Genomic DNA, 25,542 nt, shown 5'->3' with positions numbered 1-25,542 from the left:
AAATCGCCAGGTAGAAGTGGGTTGGTTTCCTTGATAAAGAGTGTATATTACTAGATGTGAGTCAAATGAGGAGGATGAAAAATATTAGTTGAGAACCATTAAGAAAAAGCTCTGTATCACTGGAGTGTACAAAAGCAAGATCCAAGCTCTTTGAGACTATGGGCCTAAGACACTTAAATTCAAACCTGGAAGAAGGCTGAAAATTATCCGGAGAAGCAGGCAGGACCTGTCACCTAAATAAAACAACACCAGGGATCGAGTTCAGCCTGACAAGTAACTTACCGCTGCACCAATGGTAGCTCCCAACTACCAGCTTATGGAGTCAAGTGCTTGTAAAGAGGGACTCCGGATCTTTCCTGTGATGACACACCAGACCTCTGGCAACTATGAGATGTTCTTACTGGTCTTCTCACTCTACTGCCTGCAGTTGCCTCATTCGGGTAGGCTGCGGCGTCTGCTTTTTAGTGACAGCCAGCAACAAGCATGTGACACAACCTCATAAACTTGAACATGTTGAACAGGTCTTTCTTAACCTCCCAGCCCAACCCCCAAGAGCTATGAGCAGTCTTTAAATGCCTCAAGTCTAAGGGAGAAGATCAACAAATAACTTTAATAGACAAATTAAACAACCATAATATGTGGACAGCCTACAGAATATTTCATTCCAACCTCATCATGATCATAGAGGATCACAGAGAAGGAATTCCATATTTGTTTTATGTTTCTATACGGAGTAAACTGATATACAGCTGACCAAACACAAAATCCTAGGCTCCAGAGAAAGCTACGAGAAGAATGTAATGGGAATAAAATATTCCTATCCTACAGTTATAAATTACAACATTTACTTTTTATCATGAATTTCTAGTGGTAATCCTCTACCACCACAACATTGCACAACCACTTAATGAGGCCAAGTTTATTCCATCACACACTACAGTGGGAATGACGGAAGAGAATACATATTATTTCCTATTAATGAGAGCTGTTTTGCGTGCATTAAATATCTTATTTAATAATCACAACTCTCTTAGGTAGATAAAGATGAGGAAACAGACTCAGAGACATCAAATAATTCACCCAAGGGCACATAGTAGTCTTCATATCATTCAGTCTCTAAATTCTTAATTGTATACTATGTATAATAAAACTTCAAATACATGCAAAAGAAGAAAGTAAAGAAAATGTGTTCACTGCATCAATGTTTAAAAAAAAAAAAAAGAAAATCCTACACATTCCAGCAAGTTTTGGTACTCTCGCCAAAAAAATAAAAAAGCAAATAGATTCCAACTAGTCTATACTTCCATTTATATTTAGAATATGAGCTGGGCATGAGTATGTAATGAATATATATGTGTGTCTCTCTGTGTATATAACACCCACATTATTCAAAGCTCCCAAAAATGTGAAAAGTTTGTTCCAATCCTTCTCTATTTTGTCTACTTTAAGAATTCTTTGCAATATGCTTATGTAAATACTGATTTTAGCTGCTGTTCTCATTTCTCAAATCTTCAGCTTATAAATGGATTGGAAAAGTGACAGACCTAAGCAGACATCTTTGGAACACAAAACCAAGGAGATATAAACAAATACAACTAAATCAAAAACAAAGGTTTCTTCTTAAAACCCTTTAACTTACCACAACTGATAAATGAAAAGAATGGAAAGAAAGTAAAATATACTGGCTGTGGATAAGGTACACACACGTGTGTGTGTGTACACATACACATGCACGTGCATATAGGTAGGTGGGCGTCTATTTTATTAGCACACACAATGATCAGCATTTTACCTTAGTTCACTAAAAGCTCTACAGGAGCATACAGTCTAAATGAAGGAAGATTCTGAAGTTAGAGTAACGTTGGGGCAAGGGAGAGTATTTAAGAAAACAGTTCCAGGCTGTTAAACTCAAGAGGTGAGTACCTTCAGTTTTCTTATACCAGAATTCACATTATGGTTCAATTGCATTAATAGCTGTTTGACTCTGCAGGTGATTTGCCTCCGTCCCCACTTCAAAGAGATGCTGAAGAGGATTAAAGTCGAAATATCACCATTCCACTTACCTGATGCTGAACCTTCATTACAGACTTAAGTAAAGGTTGTTATGACATCATAGATCATAAAACACACTGCAAAGAATATGTTGGCCTGAAACTACTAAAAGTTGTGAATATACTATTTTCCACTTATAAGTGTGAAACTCACCAATGCTGAAGTTAGTACCTGAAATTAAGTATTACATGTGATATTGTTGATACGAAAATTGAAAGAGAAGACACTTTTTGATGAGGACTTGGCAATAATATCAGTGGATTTTGCACTTTGATAACATAATAATCTCACTGTTGGAAACACATTCTAAGTAGAGCATTTTTGTCATAGTTGAGAGCTGAACATACATCTGGTATGTATCTTCTTCATGTAAGCTAATAATACTACAGATTTTTTATATATAAGCAAAGTAATATTAAGAATAATTTTTCCAAAATAAGAAAAAAGCTTTTATACTCATCCAAAATTATGTAAGTGTAAAATTTATTTGAGATTCATAATTGCAAAGACTCTTTATTCACAGGAACCTATCATTAGAGAATTAAAATAAACATTCCTGGAATTAGAGAGAAAAATAAGTGACCAAAAGCATAATAAAATTCTCAGTGCTTCTAGAGGTGACTTTCTTCTTTCAGAGTGCTCACACGGACAGTTAAAAATATATATACTAGAATGTTCAGTCTAGAAGTGATCAAAGGCTGAGTCAGTGGCATTGGCCTTCTTCTGCTGAAGAAAGCAAAGAGGGGGAATTTAGCTTTTGGATAGAGAATAAACATTGGCAGTCTCCAGATTTTACTTCCAACATCTCAACCCACATCCAGCCTGGTGTGAAGAGATGGCAGATGGGAATACTTCTGTTATTTCAACTGCTGAAGCAGGATCCTGTTTCAGCACCCTGCTTGTTTCTGTAAGCATGAATATTCAACCATAATAAGGAGTAATGATGTGTGCTGACTGTATTAAGCAGGTACCAAAAAAAAACTTTACCCTTTTTCTCCTCATATCATAGATTAAGACAAAAAAAAAAAATCAACATTTAGAAAATGCCACTTCTTCCAAGCTTGGAAAAGACTTATTATTCAATGAAATGATGCTTGTTTTCATGAATTTAACATAAATGTATGGAGACAAATGGGCAGAAGAAAACCAGAGTAATTAGCATTTTAGAGGGAAGAAATTTAAAGGCAATGAAACTGAATCAGTAATTATTTTCCACTTCATTTTCATGATTTCATTATTTTCTCAGAAAATGCTGAGCAGATATTAGAGTATCAGTGTTCGTCATTTGGAACATAAATCATATTCCTTTAAATTCCTTAAATTCCTTTAAATACTACAACAAATGTCTACACTGGCATGTTATCCTGTTGTGTAAATAATGTCTATTTGTAATTCTCTTTTATTTATATCTTGAAAAGTATTATTGAATCCAAGAAGGGTAATTTAGCTACAGATAAAAGAAATGAAGTGACAATTTCTTTATAAATGAGAAATATTGTGATAAGCCCTGAGGTATGTCACCATCCACACCCTTCTCAAAGGACAGAAATAAGGTCTTGAAATGAAATAATACATCTATATTTGATAAAATGAGGAGTTTAATGATTGAAGAAAAAATAATCTGAAGGCCACCTACTCAGACTGTGAGGGAAAACATCCATTAAAACACCACCTCTCATCAAAATTAAAAAGTGGCAATTCATCGTATATGTGGGCAAGTTCTTCAAGAGATCTTAAAATGAATATACACCTCAATGCATAAATTGAACTCTGTCCACCACACGACACTTCTCACTAAAAACACCATTTTGTAGGAAAGGTGGCATGAGGCAGTCACGTTTCCCTGTATCCCCCGTACACTGCCAGGTAAGGAGCAAATGTTCTGGGTGCTGGGAACCAGGCCCACATCACAGACTGACTTGTGATCCCTAGAGCCCAGCAGGCTATGTATTTTAAAAGTGAAACAACTCTTAGTAAAAGGATGGACATCAGTCTGCTCTTTAGGACTGAGAGGGAATTTCTTGGATTTTTTTCACATCCTAATGAGCATACATTATACAAGTAAATCAATGCCAATACGAGGCACACACGTGGAAGTTGAGATAAACTTACGAAGTAGCCTGTTCCCAAGCTGGAAGGAGCTGAACTCTGCAAGAAAGCATAAAGACAAAGTGGAAAATCAGCAATGGTTTTTAATACATTCCAATCCACACAGCTCATTACCAGTCCTTCGCAGGCTTTTCATCACTACACCACACTGCCTGTATACGCGGCCCCTTGTCATCTGCTACTGATACAAACACCATGTTGCTTAATTTTCCCCTTTACATCTCTCAGCAACTCAGAGATGCTAACGTGCTATTTACTGAATTCCAAGATTCTGCGGTGGATGTAATTGCCAATTTATTTGACAGGCAGCTGGGTAATGAATTAATGATGGCATTTCGCCCTGCACTGAGACTAAACAGACACGCATCAGCCTCCCTCCCTGACTTGCTGACATTCAATGCCCTGGTCTCAAGCTACTCAGTTTTGTGGCCGCAAAGGGGCAGGCAAGAGGAAAAAGCCCAGACTGACTTGAAAATAAAAAGCCCAGTGGGTTTGGATGACTTTTCCAGTGTGTGACCTATTTGCCAGTTTATCCCCTCAAGGCACCAGTTAGTACACACAGAGTTCTTTTCAAAAATGAGACATTTTGTAAACATAATTAGTAGACTAAAATGCAAAGAATGTGTGGGTAAAGGGAAGTAGTGAAAAGCACCATTTTTCTAAAGGTTTTAGTAACAAAAATTATCAATTTAGGGTTCCATAGTTCTCACACACAGGGAACTAAAGAACAGTGATGCTGAAAGGTACGTGCGGTATCACTTCTTAGGGGAAAGAGACCCCCAAAAAAGAACTTGGTTTGTGCTTTAAACTTGTCTGTTTTTGTATGTTTGTTTATTTTTTCCTAAAATCTCTCATTACAAATTCTTTAATTTTTAGTGTCCTCTTTATGAACAAGAGAGGCCCCAAATAAGTTTGAAACAAAAAGAACACGAGCACTGAGGCAGCCCTCAGGTCTCAGCTAAGCATCCTTGCACCAGCAAGGCCTCTCCCTGCCTAGCTTGGGTCGGCTGTTACACATTCCATGGAGGGACCGGACTTCCACGGTGATGCAACAGTTACTTAGGTAACCTCTAACTGTTCCACCGAAATGTCCTGTCCCTACTCTGCAAACCACAGGTAGCAGGGACCATCTGCTTGACTCATCATGGCTTCCCCAGAGCTTAGCTCAATGCCTTGCACACAGGATGCAGTTAATAAGTATTTGTTGAATTAATGTATAAATAAATGAATGAATGAATGGATTGTATGGGAGTGGGGCTCAGGTGAATTTAATACCTCCAAAAATACGGTAGACGTGATTCTTAATTTTACACTGGCTTTGAGAAGGAAATAATAGTGCTGTAAGTACAAACAGCATCCGCATCAAACAAGGACAGTCAGCTCCTAAATGCAGCTCCCAAAGCAAAACTTTCTTCCCCTCAGTGCTCCAGACAGGCTCAGGGGAATAAAGAACGCTGATGTGTGATCCTGTACACTGGACTTGATTTTCAAAAATCCTGTTTCATTCTTGATGCCGTAAACAGTATGTAGGCATATGCACAGTAGTCATGGAGACAGCTTCTCAGCAGTGATTAGCCATGTGACAGCATCACCTGTTTTCGGCACCTACACCCCTCCGTGGAACAGGGGAAGGCAAAAGCCAAGTTAGATCTCCACTAGCCTGGAGTCATGCCCCAGGGAGGTAAATTCACTTTAGGGTGAATTTCTCGGAGAGGGAGCATGGGATTTGTTAATTTTGGTATTTTTCCCCCTTTCTGCAAATGCATTTTATCCAAGAAGCAGAAGGGCCTCTTCAAACCCACCTCCCCACCCCCACATACGTATCATCTTATTGTATACCAAAGAAAATGACATCCTTCTGGTCTCAGGAAGCTCTGTTCTACTCATTTTGCATATATATTGTACATTACTCAGGGAGCTGGGTGGAGAGGATGGCTTTGTTGTGCATATTTGTTCTGCCTATTGTTTATGCAGGTCTGACTGAATGAGGGAACAGTGGGTATCATTTCAATTTCTGATGTCAACATCAAATTACTTATTTAATTTCATGCCTGGCGAAGCATTGTATAGCTACACGCAGAATCATTTCACTTCATTTGTTATGCTGTGTTTTCGTGGCGACTGGCTTGCCTTCCAACTGACAGCTTTAATTACGACATGAATTTGATTGCACTGCCGAGGAATTAACATAATGCAACAAAGCATTTAAGCACCCTGCCTTATAACACCCCCCCCCACACACACACATGCACGAACACAGACACACACATGAAGGAACACAGACACTAGATCCTCGTGTACATTAAAGGTCTGCTGGAGTTTCAGCATTTGCTAGAAAGCATAAAGAACCTTAGAGTCAAAGGCTACCCACATTTACCAACCCACTGGACTCACCTTTTTTTTTTTTAAATAGAAAAAGATTTGTGGCATTAAGTTACAATTTCTGGACCTGGCAGAAAACTTCGTGGAAAAACCCTTCTAATCTACTTTGCCAAATGTCCACGGCATTGACATTTCCTTCCCTCTAACTCTCTTCCCCATCACATTTTTCTTGGCCAGTTGCCAACTCCCTTTAATCATCGCTGGAGAATTTGAACAGAAATATCTCTGAAATAAAGAGATTTCTCCTTGTCCAGTTCTATAAGCCCAAGAATCTGCTACGGCCCTGTATTTAGTGGGACGCTATTCCTGGTCACCAGCAGGACCTCCACCCTCATACACAAAGGTATAACAGAAGTTCTGAGACCAGCAACAGGCAGAAGTCAGAGTTTCACTGATAGCTCAGGACACATATCACATCCCTGAGGCCTTGCTATCCAAGAGGCCCAGAAGAGCCTCGGTCATATATACCTAATCTAAGTCTGTATCTAAATATAGCTGGCAATATTTGACAGCTTTAACATTTTTCCAAGTCGCAAAATCCATGAACACCTTCAACCATGGGCAACAACAGATTAGGCTACAAGAATTAAATATTTTAAAACAGCTTTTTTACTGTTAGAAATGTATTATGTTAGCTATTTGCTTACAGATGTGCATCTAGGGATTGTTACTGTTTTCTCATGTTATAGAAGAAGAGACAGACACCAAGAGGTAAAGGCTTAGGAAAGCAGACAGGTGGTGATGCCCTGACCACTGAACCATTTCATGGAATCAAGCTGATTTTAACTTTCTGTGTTTCCCCAATTTATAATGAGAGGAAGGGTCTTCCATTTTTCTTGCTTGGAGAGAGAAGGCATACTCTGTCCAAACTATATAGCAAAAGTGGCCATAGAGTCTAAAAAAGCCTATGAGTCAAAATGAGGGCTGAAAAACTAAAAGGAGATTTTTTTTTAAATGCAATAAATAAAAGCATCCTTGGATTCAAAAGCATTTGAAATAATACCATATGCCCACATGTTTAGGCAACTATGTCTGCTGAATAATGAAAAAGGCTTCATTCTTATTTCTTCAAGTGGTAGAGTTGCCAATTCATTCATATTTTCAATGCATTAGGTAGAAATGAGAGGTATGGAGAGACTGAGAAAATAGAGTATGAGAATGTATTTAGCAGTTTGCATGAGAAGACAAGAACATGAAGAAATTCCAGCCAGCTGGCTATGTGATATGTGATTTCCGGGCTCATTATAAGCTAGCTCCTGTTTAACATGGTCTTTTCATTCTGGGTTTGTTTTGTTTTGTTTTTTTCAGATTTGACCACTGCTCCAGCAATCTCTGCAAATTACCCACCTCAGTCTATTACATGGCAAAGGAGAGCTTTCTTACAAACACACTCTGCCTCAATCTCCAAGCTACATGGGCTGCAGGAATAGTAATGGGATGCACCGTTGAAAGACATTTTCCAGGAAGGAGAATGTTGCTGCTAACATTCAAGTCTGCAAGTGGATATTCATTAAATGCTCATTCTACTCTTCTCACTGCCCCCCACCTGACTCTCTATCCATCTCTGTCATTAAGTCATCATTGAAGCTACGCATTAAAATCATGAAGTTAACATTTCTGTTTTAACAGCTTACCTACAACAAGGGATTTCACAAATCGATTATCCATCCAAAATAGATGTACTCCATTCATCAGAGATCTACACAAAGAGGCCATGGCTACTATTAAGGCTCCCTAAGTATGGGACAGATGTGCATTCCACCCTGAGAGGAAAATGCATGCTCTGACCCTAGGGCTAATTTAAATAGAATAATTTAAAATTCTTCCAAATCATCATTTGTGTCTGACATCCCTGCCTACCCACCTCCATGTTATGCTTTTCTCTCTTGGGAGTAAAAAGCAGAAGGATCATGCTAAGAATCACTTGGCCAACTATGTTTCTTACAAAGGTCACAAGACAAGCTCGATTACTTTCTGTAGTGGTTTAGAAAGCAATGACAATTTAAAGAACCTAAAATCTTAATCCTAAGAAATGTGCCTTGGAGGTAAGATTACTAATAACTTACAAAGATGCAAACTATATTTAAATGGAGAAATGAGCTACTAGTGGAAGTAAAAATGGGGGCACAACTTGAAAAAAGCATCAGGTGTGGAAATGGTCACTTCCAAATTCAATTTTCAACCCTCTGTTATAGCCCATCTCCAACTGTTATCAGCTCTCATCTATATTCAACAGCCTTCCAACTCCTTTCCCTAATTTCACCCTTGTGTTCATGTTTACCTGCATTTCTTCATATAAAAGGAAAAGTAAACATTGTAAAGGAAAAATGGTTAGCAACAATTCCTTCTAACATCTTTGAGAGGCTTTTTAAATACTAACCTATATAGTGGGTTAAATAGCGTTCCCCTAAAATTATAGGGCCCGCTTGGAACCTCAAAATGTGATTGTGAGGGTTAATTTTATGCGTCAGCTTGGCTAGGCCACTGGGTACCCAGATAGTTGCTCAAACATTATTCTGGGTGTTACCATGAGGGTGTTTTGGGATGAGTTTAACATTTAAATCAACAGGCTGAGTAAAGCCCTCCCTAGGATGGGCCTCATCCAGTCAGTTTAATAGGACAAAAGGGATGACCATACTCAGAATAAGAGGGAATTCCTCTGTCTGTCTCAGCCTTCAAGCTGGGACAACAGTTTTTTCCTGCTTTTAGACTCAAACTGAAACACAGACTTTTCCTGGGTGTCAATCCTTCTCGTCTTTAGGGTTTGTTCAGACTTGGACTCAGACTGGATCTAACCATCAGCTCTCCTAGGAGGCCAGCTTGCTGACTACACATTCTGAGACTTGTCAGCCTCCATAACTGTATATGTCTATACATCCTTTTGGCTCTGTTTCTCTTGAGAACCCTGACTGATATGACCTTGTTTGGAAACAGGGACTTTGCAGATGTAATTAAGTTGAGGCCATACTGGATTAAGGTGGGCCCTAAATCCAATGACTGTTCTCCTTATAAGAAGAGAAGACATAAAGAGCTACAAATAGAGTAGAAGCCCATTTGAAGAGAAGCACACATCGAAGTGATGTCATTATAAGCCAAGGAACACCAATGATTGTGAGAAGTCATCAGAAGCTGGGAGAAGACAGGAAAGACTCCTTTCTGGAGACTTCAGAGAAATCATGGCCCTGCTGACACCTTAATGTTGGACTTCTAGCCTTACAAACTACGAGACAATAGATTTCTGTTGTTTTAAGCTCCCTGGCTTGTGGTCATGCATTACAGCCGCCCAGGAAACTAATACAGTACTTAGCCTGCTTACCATGAGCTAGAAGATACTATGTGACCAGCCCCTGTGTTCATTCACTCCGCTCTAGCCACACTGGCCTTTTTTCTTCCCCTTAAATATGTCCTGACTCAGGGTCATGACCTTGTCATTCCTGTTGCCTAGATGTTCTTCCTTCCTTTCGTCATTCAGACTTCAGTTCAAAAATCACCAAAACAGAAAGGACTAATCCAGGGACTTCCCTGGTGGCACAGTGGATAAGAGTCTGCGCTCCCAACGCAGAGGGCCCAGATTCAATCCCTGGTCAAGGAACTAGATCCCACATGCATGCCGCAACTAAGAGTTTGCATGCTGCAACTAAAGAGCCCGTGAGCCACAACTAAGACCCGGTGCAACCATATAAATAAATAAATATTAAAAAAAAAAAAGAAAGGACTAATCCAATCACTCCAGTTAAAGTGGCAGCACACACCCTGCCACCCCCCACTACTGTTTAGTTTACTTCACAAAATGTATTACACATCAAAAACAATGTTATCATTTGCTCACAGATTTTCTACTTGCCTCCCTCAATAGAGTAGAAGCTTCATGAGGGCAGAGGCTTCGTCTTGTTCACCATTCAATCTCAAGTGCCCAGAACTATACCTGACACTTAAAAGGTATTTGATAAATATTTCTGGACAATCAAAACACTGACTATCCAAGAAAACACATAAAAACATGATACAGGAAAGGCAAAAGGCATAAACAAACTGGTAGGGAAAATGAAAATATGGCAAAAACAGAAAAAGAAAAGAAAGGAGAAACAGAATATCAAGAGTCTGTCACAGGTCTGGATTAGATTTTCTTCTTAAATAAAGGGAAGCTCATTGATGGTGTGTCCTTTGTCTACTTCTTCCTTAACAGTAACTAGTAAACCTAACCATAAATGTTTGGGTGTTAGGTGAGAAAAAGGAGGCTAGGAAAGATGCCTGCATAGATGGGTGGATAATGGCACAGTGGCATAGATAAATCAATAAAGCCCCCCAAACTTGGGAGATTCGAGGTAGAAGGGGTGTCTCAAGAAGCAGCAGAAGAAACGCCTTAACTGTGATACTAAGTGGACTAAAGAGCTACAGAAAAATAATATTAGGGAACTGTGCAGCACAACACTTACTAGAATTCATCCCTTTTCACCTAATTTCTGAAATGCTTCAATTCCTTCAACATCGTGAAAGTTTTACAAGTATGAAATATGTGTCTGCCTTTTCATAATTAAAATCCTGATGCAAAATTCTTTCAGAGAGAGACACTAGAGTCATATACAGGTAGTTATCTGAATAAAGCATTAAAAATGTTTACTTCCACAGGGTGGTAGGAAGAGTTTGCTAGAGGAAGTGACATAGGAACTGCAGAAGGAAAAGAGAGAAAAAAAAAAAAGAAGGAGACAAAAGAAACAAAAATAGGAAAATTTGAAAGTTTATATTATTTAAGGAAAAAAAAAAAAAAAAAAAAGAGCGGTCCAGAAGGAACAAGTATAGGTAGAAACCATTGGGAAGTAGAGGGAGAGAGGGAGGATGAAGAGGTAGCTTCATATGTCCTAGTGGAGGGCTCCGCTTATAACCTCAGGAGCGTGCCTGCAAAGGATCTTAAAGAAGAAAGTTTAATAGTGAGCTCTGACTCTTAGATAAACAACTGTGGAAGCTTTATCGAGTACAGGGCAAAGGAAACAGAGATGCGTCAGATTACATCACTGAGAGGCCACAGGAATCATCTGTGTAAGAAATGATGAGGGCATCTGAAGCATCAGTCATGTCAAGGAGAGGATAATCATAGCCAAAGGCCTCTTCAGAAATAAAGTCAGTAAATAAAGCAGAGTGACGAAGTAAACAGGATAAGTAAGACAGAGGAAGGAACAGGGCTCGATTTTGAAGATACTAGCTCTGGGATCCAATACGGAGGCAAGGAAATAAGAGAGGGAGTTCAAGTTTGAGAAAAATAGGTAAGGAGACATAGAATAATGAGGATTTTATTTGGGAGGAAGAACGGTGTTTGTCATGATTGAGATAAGCAGGTCTTGTCGAATTGACCACTGCCAGGGAATTCAAATCAGAAAGGGTAGAGAAGGCTCCTAGGGTAGGTGTGAATCTGATGCAGAAAGAAAGGGAATAAATACTTATGAGCACACTGGGTACGCCAAGAACGGTTACGTGATTCAAACACACAGTACCAGGTAATCTTTTAAAAGAAACCTAACAAGGTAGATGAAACGACCCCCATTTCACAGGTAAAGAAACCAAGGCTTGGAAAGATCAAGTTTTTTGCTCAAGGTCACATGGATAATAAATAGCAAAATAGCTGTTAAAACTTGGTGTGTTTGTAATGAATGCCTATGATCACTTCAAAATTTGAGGCTTTTATTTACTAAGTTTAGGCCCTGAGTTTTGAAAACTTCCTCACTTACAAAATTCTGTATAAGTCAGAAGCAATATTTTCCCCCTTGAATAACTCACTATGAATATTTACATATTCAATTATTTCCCTTAACTTTTTCCTTAGTGACTAATCTAAACAAGTTACTATGTCTCCTTGATCAATGTGAGAGTCCTCGTAAACTATTATTCCCTCCTGGCAATGTAGTTTGGGGATATGTAATTTAGAAAAACCAAGCACATTTGGTTTTAAGCTTCACCCATGAGTCAAATTCTCCAGCCACACTGGAATTCTTCATTCTTACTCTTTTTGCCTGTCCAGTTTAAAAAAAAAAAAAAAAAAAAAAAAAGCTGGAATAATACAGTAATCTTGATTAGCTGCACTTGAGAGTAAGTCTTAACTGCCACAGCTCCTAAAAATATCACTAAAGTGAGTGGAAGACTTAAAGGGAGTTTTATCTCAGCTGAAAATCCAGAGTGGGCAACCTGGACTAACAGGAATCAAATTCAGTCTAACACCTTAAGCAACTAAAAAACTAGACAAAATGTGTGGGAAAAAAAGGTTTTTTAGAAGTTGGGCAATAGGCAGTGCTGTGATCTTAGAGAGACAGAAAGCAAATGAAATAAATTTTACAGTTGCCCCAGCTTGCTGTCTGAAGAGAGTTTTCATGCCATAGTCGGGTGGTTGGGGGTAACCCAGGTGGATCCCAGAAGCATCCCTAAGTTGAGAAGACAGAGTTGATAGTAAGAGGAAGCCAAGTCAGCTGTAATTTGCAAAGCAGAGGATGGGAGAAAAGAGAGGCTCACAGTGAGAGAATCAGGAAACCTGCAGAAGGCTTCCCTCTCATCTTCACCTGAGTCCATATCAGCACATCTGTGGGTGAAAAGTACCCAAGGCAAGGGAAATGACCACTGAAAAGGAGCAGGTAGAACGAATGCCAGAGTCACAGAGGGCAGGGAACAACTGGTATTCCCACCAGCCAGAGTGGAGAAACCTTGTAACACATCAGGAGTTAGGCAGAGTATTCAGTACTGGGGAAAAATGAGCTTTAGGCTAAAGGCTGTTCTGAATGTTCCACCCAGAAAAGCATAAATATAAACCTCAGAAAAAAATCAAAATATTATTTCCAAGTGGCATAATAGTAGCCCAGAATAAAGCTTAAGAATATTTATGGAAACCCAAAATACCCAGCACTCAACAAAAAAAACTTCACAATATTTGGCATCCCCCCCAAAAAAGTGTCAGGCATGCAAAAAAGCCAGAAAAATACAATCCATAAGGAGGAGAAAAACCAATCAATAGAAACAGACTCAGAAATGACACAATTAGTAGATTAAGGGCATTAAAATGGTTAATAATAACTATTTTCCATATGTTCAAGAAAGTAGTGAAAGCACAAGCATGGTGATGAGAGACATGGAGATATTTTAACAAACTCCACCTCTTCACTTTCTGATAGTCATTAAAGTAATTAATTACTAATTCTCTTTTAAGAAAAAATGGAAGCATCTTTATTCTTTAAAATATTGTGTGGGGAGATGTTGCCCTGATATCCAAAAGAGTCGTTTTGTGGCTTGACTTGTCAAAGGCTTTCATCTCAGAAGATTTTAGATTGCATTGGCCCTGAGGTAAGACTCTGCAACCTCACAACTGCTCACGTGCAGGAAATAGTGACTGAAACAACTCACTAAAAGCCAACTACTTCTTTTTCTTCCTTTCCTTTTTTTTATGTGTGTCATTTCTCCTTCTTTAATCTTTTAATAGTGTTGCAAGAAATATGAATTTTAATGATAAGCAATATAAACTCAAAGTAGATCAGATTGGCTTGACACAGATTGGCTTGACACGAGATTGGCAAGATTGTTACAGCCCTAATATTTTTCAAATTTTTTATTATGGTAAAATAAATATATATATACAATAAAGTTAACATTTTAACCATTTTTAAGTATACAATTCAGTGGCATTAATTACATTCACAATGCTATGCAATCATCAAAACTATTTCCAAGACTATTTCATCATCACAAACAAAAATTCTGTTACGATTAAACAATAACTCCCATCTCTCACAGTCTCCCACCCCTACCACTAGTCCCTGGTAACTCCCTTTCTACCTTCTGTCTCTAGGAATTTGCATATTCTTGATATATTCTCGATACCTCATGTAAGTGGAATCAGACAATATTTATCCTTTAATGTCTAGATTATTTCACTTAGCATAATGTTTTCAAGGTTTGAACTTAATTCCTTTTTATGGCTAATATTCTAGTGTCCATATATGCCACTTTTTGTTCATCCATTCACCTGCTGATGGACACTTGGGATGTTTCTATTTTTTGGTTATTATAAATGATACTACAATGAAAACTGGCATATAAGTATCTCTTTAAGTACCTGGTGTTTGGGTATATACCTAAAATTGGAATTGGTGAGGTGTATGGTAATTCTCTGTTTAGCTTTCTGAGGAACTGCCAAGCTGTTTTCCACAGTGGCTGCAACATTTTACATTCCCACCAGCATGTACAAGGGCTTCAATTTCTCTATATTCATGCCAACTTGTTAGTTTCCATTCTTTAAAATTATAACTATCCTAGTAGCTGTGAAGTGATATCTCATTATGGTTTTGGTTTGCATTTCCCTAAGGACTATAATGATGAGCATGTTTCATGCGCTTATTGGTCATTTGTATATCTTCTTTGCATAAATGTCAATTCAAGCCCTTTGCCCATTTTTGAATTCTGTTGTTTATCTTTTTGTTCTTGAGTTTAGGAGCTTTTTACATATTCTGGATATTAAACACTTATCAGTTATATGATTTTCAAATATTTTTCTCCCATTCTGTAGCTTTTCTTTTCACTTTCTTGATAATGCCCATTGATGCACAAAAGTATTTAATTTTGATGAAGTCCAACGTATGTATTTTCTCTTTTGTTGCTTGTGCTTTTGATGTCACATCTAAAAATCCACTGCCAAATTCAAGGTCATGAAGATTTGCCCACATGTTTTCTTCTAAGAATTCTATGGCTTTAGCTCTTATACTTAGGTCATTTATTCTTTTTTTTTTTTGCGTTACGCGGGCCTCTCACTCTTGTGGCCTCTCCCGTTGCGGAGCACAGGCTCCGGACGCACAGGCCCAGCGGCCATGGCTCACGGGCCCAGCCGCTCCGCAGCATGTGGGATCTTCCCGGACTGGGGCACGAACTCGTGTCCCCTGCATCGGCAGGCGGACTCTCAACCACTGCGCCACCAGGGAAGCCCCATTTATTCATTTTGAGTTAATTTTTGTACATGGTGTGATGTAGGGGCCCAACTTCATTCTTTTGCATGGGAAAAACCAGTTGTCCCAGCACCACCTGTTGAAGAGAAAATTCTTTCCCAATTGAATGGATGTAAAACTTGTGTCAAAAATTACTTGGCCAGGGCTTCCCTGGTGGCGCAGTGGTTGAGAGTCCGCTTGCTGATGCAGGGGACATGGGTTCGTGCCCCGGTCCGGGAGGATCCCACATGCCACGGAGCGGCTGGGCCCGTGAGCCATGGCCGCTGAGTTTACGCGTCCGGAGCCTGTGCTCCGCAGCGGAAGAGGCCACAACAGTGAGAGGCCCACATACCACAAAAAACAACAACAACAACAAAAATTACTTGGCCATAGATATATGGGTTTATTTATGAACTTTCAATTCTATTCTATTGGTCTATATGCCTCTACTGAGAAAGAAGAACAAAGCTGAAGGTATCATGCCCCCAGACTTGAAAGTATACTACAAAGCTACAGTAATCAACACAGTATGGTACTAGCACAAAAACAGACACATGGGTCAATGGAACAGAGATTCCAGAAATAAATCCACACTCATATGGTCAATTAATCTATGACAAAGGAGGCAAGAATATATGATAGGGAAAAGACAGTTTCTTTAATAAATAGTGTTAGGAAAACGGGACAGCAACATGCAAAAGAATGAAACTGCACTGCTTTCTCACACTGTATAGAAAAATAAACTCAGAATGGATTAAAAACTTAAATATAACACCTGAAACCATAACATTCCTAGAAGAAAACACAGGTGGTAATCTCTTTGAAATTAGTCTTAGCATGTTTTTTTTTTTTTTTGGACATACCTCCTCAGGCAAGGGCAACAAAAAAGAGCAAAAATAAACAAATGGGACTACATCAAACTAAAAAGCTTTTTGCACAGTGAAGGAAACTATCAACAAAACAAAAAGGTAACCTACTGAATGGGAGAAGATATTTGCAAATGATGTATCTGATAAGGGACTGGTATCCAAAATGTATAAAGAACTCATATAACTCAATATCAAAACAATTACCAACCTGATTAAAAAATAGGCAGAGAACCTAAATAGACATTTCCCAAAGAAGACATACAGATGGCCAACAGGCACATGAAAGATGCTTAACATCACTAATCATCAGGGACATGCAAATCAAAACCACAATGAGATACCACCTCATACTTGTCAGAATGGCTAGTCTCAAAAAGACAAGAAACAAGTGTTGGTGAGAATGTGGAGAAAAGGGAAGCACTGTGCACTACTGGTGGGAATGTAAATTTGTGCAGCTGCTATGGAAAACAGTATGGAGATCCCTCAAAAAACTAAAAATAAAACTACCATATGATCCAGCAACTCTACTTCTGGGTATTTATCCAAAGAAAACAAAAACACTAATTCAAAAACATCTATGTACCCCTAACATTCACTGCAGCACTATATACAACAGTTAAGATATGGAAGTAACCTAAATGTTCATCAACAGATAAATGAATACAGAAGATGTGATACACAGACACACACACACAATGGAAGATTTCTCAGCTATAAAAAAGAATGAATTCTAGTCACTGGCAGCAACATGAACGGATGGGAGGGTGTCATGCTAAATGAAATAAGTCAGACAGAGAAAAATGAGTACCATATGATTTCACTTATATGTGAAATCTACAAAACAAATGAACAAACAAAACAGAACAGAAACAGACTCATAGATATGGAGAACAAACCAGTGGTTGCCAAAGAGGAGTGAGGTGGCTGTGGGGGGGTGCTGGGCAGACAAGATCAGTGAAGGGAATTAAGAGGAACAGACTTCCAGTTATAAGACAAATACATCACGGGGATGTAATGTGCAGATAGGGAATATAGTCAATGACACCGTAACAAATTCGTATGGTGATGGATGAAAACTAGATTATTGTGGTCATCATTTCATAATGTATAAAAATACTGAATCACTATGTTGTACACCTGAAACTAATGTAATACTGTATATTAATTATAACTCAATTTAAAAAGAAAAAAGAAAGATGCTTAGAATCCTGAAGTCACCACCTGTGGTGACTGAAGGGTAATCTATAGCTGGGAAGAAGGAAGGGAGGGAGGGAGGAAGGATGGCAGGGAGGAGAGAGGGAGAGGGGAAAGGAAGAGAAGAGAAGAGAATGGAAGCGAAGAGAAAAACAAAATTTCCCAAATTGAGTATGCTAATCACAAAAGGGAAAATGGTATTATTTCTGAGAATGTTCTTCAATGGCTACCCAAATTATTTTTTTATCAACAGTGGAATTATTTTCTTCAGCTAATAATAAATTCTTTTGCAAATAAACCAAAAAAATTGTGGAAAAAAAGAGTACTGTCTCAATATGTTAATGTTCCTTTCTCAGTTATCACTAATAATAATTGCTCCCTACTTGTTCTATTTTAAAAGAAAGTTTTAAAATGTTGCCCTCAGGTGCAAAGATGGGTCAAGAATCCTGTTATATAACACATTAGGGAAGAATGCAAGAGGGCCCAAAGAGGGCCAGATGGTTCTCAGCCTGGTGCACAGGAGGCTGGAGAGTGGTTAGAGCCAGGTCTAGAAGGCTGACAGACCTCCTTAAGAGGTATGGTGTGTGCTCATGAGGGTTTTTCCTCCAGACATCAGTCAGGAAATTTAATTCCTTCTCTTTAAGTGGCTGGTTAGTCATCCCTTCCAGCAGGAATAAAATAAAATAATAATAATAAAAAAAAAGGTTGTTAACCAAGCTCATGCATGAAGAAATGACAAAAAGCCCATAGTTAAATATGTTATCTCCCAGTTGTAGCGCTGCCAGACTACTTCTTTCATTTGTAACACTGATATTAAAAGTATTATCACTTCCTTTTGTAATCTATTTTTTTAAGCTGACAAATACTCCCACCAACCTTATAATTTGTTAAAACACATATTAGGTCAAACCAGAAAACAGAATGACACTACAAAGCAATGCTCAAATGTTTATATACCAAGAAAGGATGAAGTGGGGCTTCCCTGGTGGCGCAGTGGTTGAGAGTCTGCCTGTCGATGCAGGGGACATGGGTTTGTGCCCCGGTCCGGGAAGATCCCACATGCCACGGAGTGGCTGGGCCCGTGAGCCATGGCCACTGAGCCTGCGCGTCCGGAGCCTGTGCTCTGAATGGGAGAGGCCACAACAGTGAGAGGCCCGCGTACCGCAAAAAAAAAAAAAAAAAAAAAAAAGAAAGGATGAAGTGTAATAATGCTTGGATATTTACAAAGTGATGTGAAGGGATGAGAGTGTTGGAAAATTGAAATCGACCCAAGGGATGTGTGACCTGGTGGTTTTGTTTAGTTTAGTTTGTTTTTTTTTTAACTTACATCGCTGAGCCTTTCCCGAGAGCTGCTCCTGTGGAAGCCCTTGGATTCTCCACTGGCACTTTCACTGTCACTGTCCCTGCAGCTGTTCTGCCCTGGCTTGAGCTGAAGGCAGAAGAAAAGAGAAAAAAGAAAAGTGTCAGTGATCTCACACAACTGCTCCTTCACCCCTATTCCTTAAGCCTTGTCAAAAGTGAACAACTGAAGGTCCTAATCTTTAGCATTTTTCTCAGCTTCTGAATAGTACCAGGTAAGCTGCCATAGAAAGAAACATGGAGGGTAGGATAAGTACAACATTTACCATAAAGTGTCAATGTAGATAAAAGACTGCAGCAGCCCTTCAATAAACACTTGAAAAGTTTAACATAAATCTTGGAGGGTAATCTTTCCTGAGATTTTTCCAATCTAGGTTATACCAAATATGATTTCCCATCTTATTTCCTCTGTCCTCTTCTGGGGAAAAAAAGAAAGAAAAAGAGAAAGAAACAACAGGGACTTCCCTGATGGCGCAGCGGTTAAGATTCCCCCTTAACCAACGCAGGGGACACAGGTTCCATCCCTGGTCCGGGAAGATCCCACATGCCGCAGAGCAACTAAGCCCGTGCACCACAACTACTGAGCCTGCACTCTAGAGCCCACGAGCCACAACTACTGAGACTGTGGGCCTAGAGCCCATGCTCTGCAACAAGAGAAGTCACCGCAATGAGAAGCCCGCGCAACGCAACAAATAGTAGCCCTGGCTCACTGCAACTAGAGATATCCCGCACGCAGCAATGAAGACCCAACGCAGCCAAAAAAATAAATTTAAAAAAAAAAAAAAAGAAATGACAAAACAGAATATAAAACAAGGTTTTCTTCTCCTCAGATAAGATGATGAGATTCTGTATATTATCCTTCATGCACTAGGGAGACAATGATCCTGTTTTTTGAGACAATATTCTAAAGATATTTTAAAATACCAAATTAAGACCTACAGCTTAAGTAAATTAAACCAGCATCCATTCAACAAATATGTATTAAGTACCACATTTGAGCCTGATAGTAAGAGCTAGAGATATGGTGCTTAAGCAAATTAAAAACTCTCTGCTCTTACACAAAGCTTACACTTTAGCAGTTTCTACACATTTACCTGGCTCTGATTTTCACGTTCAGGATGTTGTACACGTTTAGCCAGATCTGGTTTTCCATTGAAAATGAACAAACACACAAGAGCAAACCATTAGTCTATACAAGACTATGAGTCAAATTCATATGGACCATTAGTCTATAATGTCATCACCAACCACATTTGCAGAGAACCCAAGCAATGTGAGGTAAGTTACAACACATGGCACCTTTACAATGTTCTCAATCTAGCAAGAGAAAGACAGTGCAAGACAAACAAATATAGCAACACAAGGAAATACATACATCCTAAATGATAACCAAAAAACGAGTCAGTGATGTTAGGAGGAAAGGTGATGTCTGAAGCCTTGGATTTTAAAAGCAGATTGAGCTCATACGGCTGAAAGGGGAGGAAAAGATACTCTTGATGGGAGAAAGTTAGAAAGAAAAGACAGGGAAAGCAACATGCTAGGAAATGATCAGGAGTCTTATCTGAAATAGAGAGCTCCTTTTGGGAGGAAATAGGAAGAAACAGGAGAGAGACGGGTATGGATCAGAGCATGGAAAGTCTCAAGCAAAACACAAGCCCCATATTTCCGGGTAGCAGGGAACTTCAGAGAGCAGAACAGGTGAAAGGTAGCAAACCTTTTGCCTGCAGGTTTTCATGTGACTCTGGGACCATCGGGGAAGATGAACAAAGATGAATGGAGAATGAATCCAAATCAGCATTCCTTGTACCTTTAATGTGCCTCTTTAAAGACTGCAGTTCAGACCTAACTTTTGGTCATACCATCTAATCAGCTATTGCCAAATCCCCCCTATATAGAGGGCATTGTTTTTTGATTTCAACCTTTCTACAAATCCACTTTTACCACTCTCTTCTAAAATCCCTTTCTCCAGGAAGTCTTCTCTAATGGAAGCAAGAAAAATGATGCTAATTTTACTTTGTATCCTTCTGAGCCCTTAAGTACTTAGTTTCCTCTTAAATTACTGCTAAACCTGCTAATTCTAAATTAATTCAGATGCAAGCTATATGAGCCTTTTCTTATTACTGTGGAATAAAAGTTCAGAATATTGTCATTCTCTTCAAGTTTTCATCTTTACACTTGTAATAAAGGGGAATTTAATCTAAAATGAACATCACTTCCTCTCCATTTCCTGAACATGCCATGCCCATTCCTGCCTTACACTTCTTCACACTAGATTTTCTTAATCTGGAATGCTCACTCTCACTTTCTCTGTACTTTTCAGGTCAAGACTTTTTTAAAGCTCAGATACTGTCTCTTCCACTAGGGTCTCTGAAGAGCTCTTTCTCTGTATATTTGTTTTTTGACATATGCCTTCAAATTCTAGCAAGCGTCTCATTCTTCATTGATAATTATGATAACATTTTCAAGTTTTAAAAGGTCTACGTTAAATATATTTATACTGATGATAAAATCTGTATGTGGAGTTGGCTCTGTAATTCATAAGCAACGTCAGAACTCTTATCTCACTGGATCTCTGAGGTAAGTAGAGGCAGGTAAAGCTAATTCCAACGTATGGATGAAACAGTGTGTAGAGGAAATGTGCTCAGAATTAGGCAAGAGATCTAGGGCTAACCCCACGTCTCCACTGCCTACTGCTGTCTTCATTTTAATTCTTAGTGCTTGTTTAAATGTTTATGTTTAACCTGGAGATAATGACTCAGTGGTAGGCTAGTATTCTCCACAAAATATACTCTCAATACATCTGTGGTAACCAACCGCATTCACAAGGAAAGAAATCTTATTAGGTAACATTTGAGCAAGAGATGTTTATAGGGACTTCCCTGGTGGCACAGTGGTTAAGAATCTGCCTGCCAATGCAGGGGACACAGGTTCCAACCCTGGTCTGGGAAGAACCCACATGCCGCGGTAAACTAAGCCCATGCACCACAACTACTGAGCCTGCGCTCTAGAGCCTGCAAGCCACAACTACTAAAGCCCACGTGCCCTAGAGCCCACGTTCCGCAACAAGAGAAGCCGCCATAATAAGCCCCACGCACTGCAATGAAGAGTAGACCCTGTTTGCCGCAACTAGAGAAAGTCCACGCGCAGCAACAAAGACCCAACGCAGCCAAAAAATAAAAAAGAAAATTTTAAATTAAAAAAAAGAAAAATCATTAAAAAAAGAGATGTTTATAAAAACTAAGTCCTCCAACTTCGAAGAGAAATAAACATCTAGGTGGGAATTAACGGTATAAGAGCATCAAGACTTTTTCCTGATGTTCAAGAGGCTTAACAAAATCTGGACGTTGCATTTGGGTCTTTTCCATGTTTCTTCATGGAAGGAAAATGATGACTTCAACAAGGCCCAGCAAGAGACCCCTGTGGCCCTGATGTAAGTTATCTGACTAGGCTAAGGGCAAAACCCCAAGAAAAACTGAGAGGAAGCAGCTTTCTAGCCTTGCCTGTGTCCTGCCAGCAAAAGCACTTCAGCGAATTCTCTTTGGAGAGCCTTACATAAAATCCACCCCCACATCACCCCTTTTCTCCTCCAAAGCCAGGCTCCAAAGCCAGGCTCAAGTTTAAAGGAAACTTAGGATTTTAAGCTGTCAGACAGCTCAATATTTCAAAGAAATAGACTGACTACAGCAGGTACTAAAGCTAAACCACAAGATATCAGGCAAAGAAGTATTCCTTCCGAATCCCATGAATACATTTAAGACTGGCATTTTCAAGCACATCCAATGGATAATTGGGGTAGCACAACTAACCCAGAAGCTGTAATCCTTCACCTGAAATTCCCAGCTATTACCTACAACCAGAGACATTACAAAGGCCAGGTGCTGGCTTAAACATTTAAAGACCTAAGAAAAATCAATCTGCTTGCATTGATTTATCCCAGCATCCATGGCATCTGTTATAAGAAAGTTTTTGCTATAAATGATGCAATGAAATTTCTTACTATCCGCCTTTAGGTATTTCAGGACCTCGCTTATTTAAAAATTACTACAGGGCTTCCCTGGTGGCGCAGTGGTTGAGAGTCCGCCTGCCGATGCAGGGGACACAGGTTCGTGCCCCGGTCCGGGAAGATCCCACATGCCGCGGAGCGGCTGGGCCCGTGAGCCATGGCCACTGAGCCTGCGCGTCCGGAGCCTGTGCTCCGCAACGGGAGAGGCCACAAGAGTAAAAGGCCCACGTACCACAAAAAAATAATAATAATAAATAAATAAAAATTACTATAATTCACTCTCTAGTTCCAGACGTTTCTACCCATTAGGATATTATATAGTTTAGGAATTGGAACTAGAACAAAACAAAGTTAAAGGAACCTACCATCTGGCATGAGTGGCAGTAATTCTATCAGTAAGATTATCACCTTTTATAAAATATAAGAAGCCATCTTGTTTTCATTAGATTTCATTGTCAACAATATATTTTCCAAACTCTGAGACTGCATTGTCATTAGAGTTAACTGTTATTAATGGCTAATTAGGAAAATAACGATCTATGGTTTTATCATGGCTGATGAACATGTAAGAAAGTCCCATCATCCTGGACTGAGGGAAGTAAGGGGGAACAATTCTGTGTGCATCTGCTAAGATTTGTTAGCCAGGCTATGCCACTCTTTTCAGCTTGAGTCTGGAGAGTCCCAACAAGATGCTAGATGTTCAGAAGGTGTCATTAACCCTTCAAACAAAACTCACAAAAGGATGAAGTATGGGGAAGAGATACCTATGCCTAGAACTCTAGAGGAATGATGTGAATTATGAACTGCAATGCAGAAGAGCATCCGAAAGTAATCTCTCACCACAGTTTTGGTTCCTCAAAGCAGCATAAATCTTATCTTGGACTGCTGAGTTTTCCTGTAGGGATCTAAATGAACCCTATATGATGTTTCTTAAAGGTGTCAATAAGCACCGAATCTTCTTTTATTCAACAAAATTTTATAATATACCTTCACTAACATCAAAGCAGTAAGTATTTAATCTCATAAAAGTGTTGTTTTATTGTTTCCATATAAAACTGTTCCCAAGTGGAGAAAGTTTCATAGATTGAGTGGCACTTGTGCTGTTTTATTGCTTAGGCTTTAAAAGGTATTTCAAAATGCCTTTAAAAGAGGCGTTTGTACTGTTTTATTGCTTAGGCTTTAAAAGGTATTGCAGAACCAAAGTAAGTAACTTAATGAAAAGTCTGGACACATCAAAACGAGCTAGTGGGAAATAACTACTATAAGCGAAATTACGAAGTTGAACACAAAAAACGTTTTCTTAAGAAATAAACACTGTACTTTTAAATGTATAATAACAAGTTGTGACAGAAAGATAAAAATTAAATTCTGGAAACTAGGGTAGTGCAAGGAATTTCTGCGAAATTTCTCTGGGATCATAGAATCAGAAGTTATATTGTTATTGTTTTTAATAGTTAGAAAAAGAATTTTAAGGATTTGGTAATCTTAAAGTTAATCACTAAATTTAGATACTAAAAGCATCTGTTTTCTAAGTTACTATTGAATGTAAAAGAATTAAAACATAATAGAGAAATGGAGAAAAAATAAGGGAACTAGCAAGAGAGCAAGCATATGGCTAAGTATATTGATTATAATAACAATAATATACATGGATTAAGCTCCCATTTTTTTAAAAAAGGCAAGGATATCTAGTTTGTATTGGGTAAAACAAACAAAAATGTATTTGTTAGTTATAAAGCACTCCTAAATTTTAAAAGAGAAAAAAGACAAAATATTCTAAATAAATGGCTAAAGTCATACGTCAAAGGTAATCATTTTATAGTGATAAAAGGTATAATCTTTACCTTTTACACTTCTGTTCTTTATATTAAAGTATTAAGATATAAACCTTGATATCCCAATATAGTAACTAAAAAATATCTTAAGTAATAAAGGAAATCAACAGGAGTTGGGAAACTTTAGCATGCTACCTAACAGACAGTAAGAAAACAAAACAATAGAAAGGGACCTGCAGTTAAAGAACTCAGTTTGACTCAGGCAATACATAGTAAATTTGGTAACTTATATAGACCACATCTTCTAGAGCATCCATGGGACATTACCGCAGACTGAAGGTGTAGTAAGCTACAAGAATATCAGACTTTCAAAATTTAGAAACTACATGAACAGCCTTCTTGATGGTAAAAATTAATGACATTTTAAACTGAATATCCATATCACCTAGAGACTTTAAAACAAACTTTCAAGATATTTTTAAAAATTCTCTGCACAATTAGAATTGCGTCAGAGAGAAAATGACAAACATACCATCTAAAAATTAAGAAAATGAGAATTATAAATATGTTAGTAAAACATTTTACAAGATCTGTAAATTCTGTGCTAGAGATTAACTCATGTATTTTCTATTAAATTGGAAGTAACAGAAATAAATAGCCTAATTATAGAGAACAAAAAGTAGTACAACAATAAAAAAGCAACTATGGGGAAGATTAGAGGGAGGAGTTTCTAAAGATGAAAACTACATAATGAATTGGAAATTAAAATATTGTACAATTAACAAATTAGAGTAAAGTTGGGAGCAAAACCCACAAATATAAAAGAGACATACTTCTTATATCGCTAG

The 25,542-nt window shown here is 38.5% G+C and overlaps 1 protein-coding gene across 4 annotated transcripts in view; it reads right to left on the bottom strand.

Moving 5' to 3' along the window:
- The window catches only part of AUTS2 (activator of transcription and developmental regulator AUTS2), a 1,117,705-nt gene that overhangs the window by 605,119 nt on the left and 487,044 nt on the right, over positions 1-25,542 (bottom strand). For 3 of the 4 annotated variants that reach the window (XM_067705960.1, XM_067705961.1, XM_067705962.1), the window contains exons 3-4: positions 18,885-18,986; positions 4,165-4,200 (exon numbers count right to left, since the gene is read on the bottom strand). In XM_067705960.1, coding sequence (XP_067562061.1) covers positions 4,165-4,200; positions 18,885-18,986 — 138 coding nt within the window. The remainder of the gene's footprint in view (positions 1-4,164; positions 4,201-18,884; positions 18,987-25,542) is intronic. The other variant, XM_067705963.1, reaches the window with a different exon arrangement.

This window comes from Pseudorca crassidens, chromosome 15 (genome assembly GCF_039906515.1).
Source record: "Pseudorca crassidens isolate mPseCra1 chromosome 15, mPseCra1.hap1, whole genome shotgun sequence".
Classification (NCBI taxonomy): Eukaryota; Metazoa; Chordata; class Mammalia; order Artiodactyla; family Delphinidae; genus Pseudorca; species Pseudorca crassidens.
This window is presented reverse-complemented; position numbering and strand designations above follow the sequence as displayed.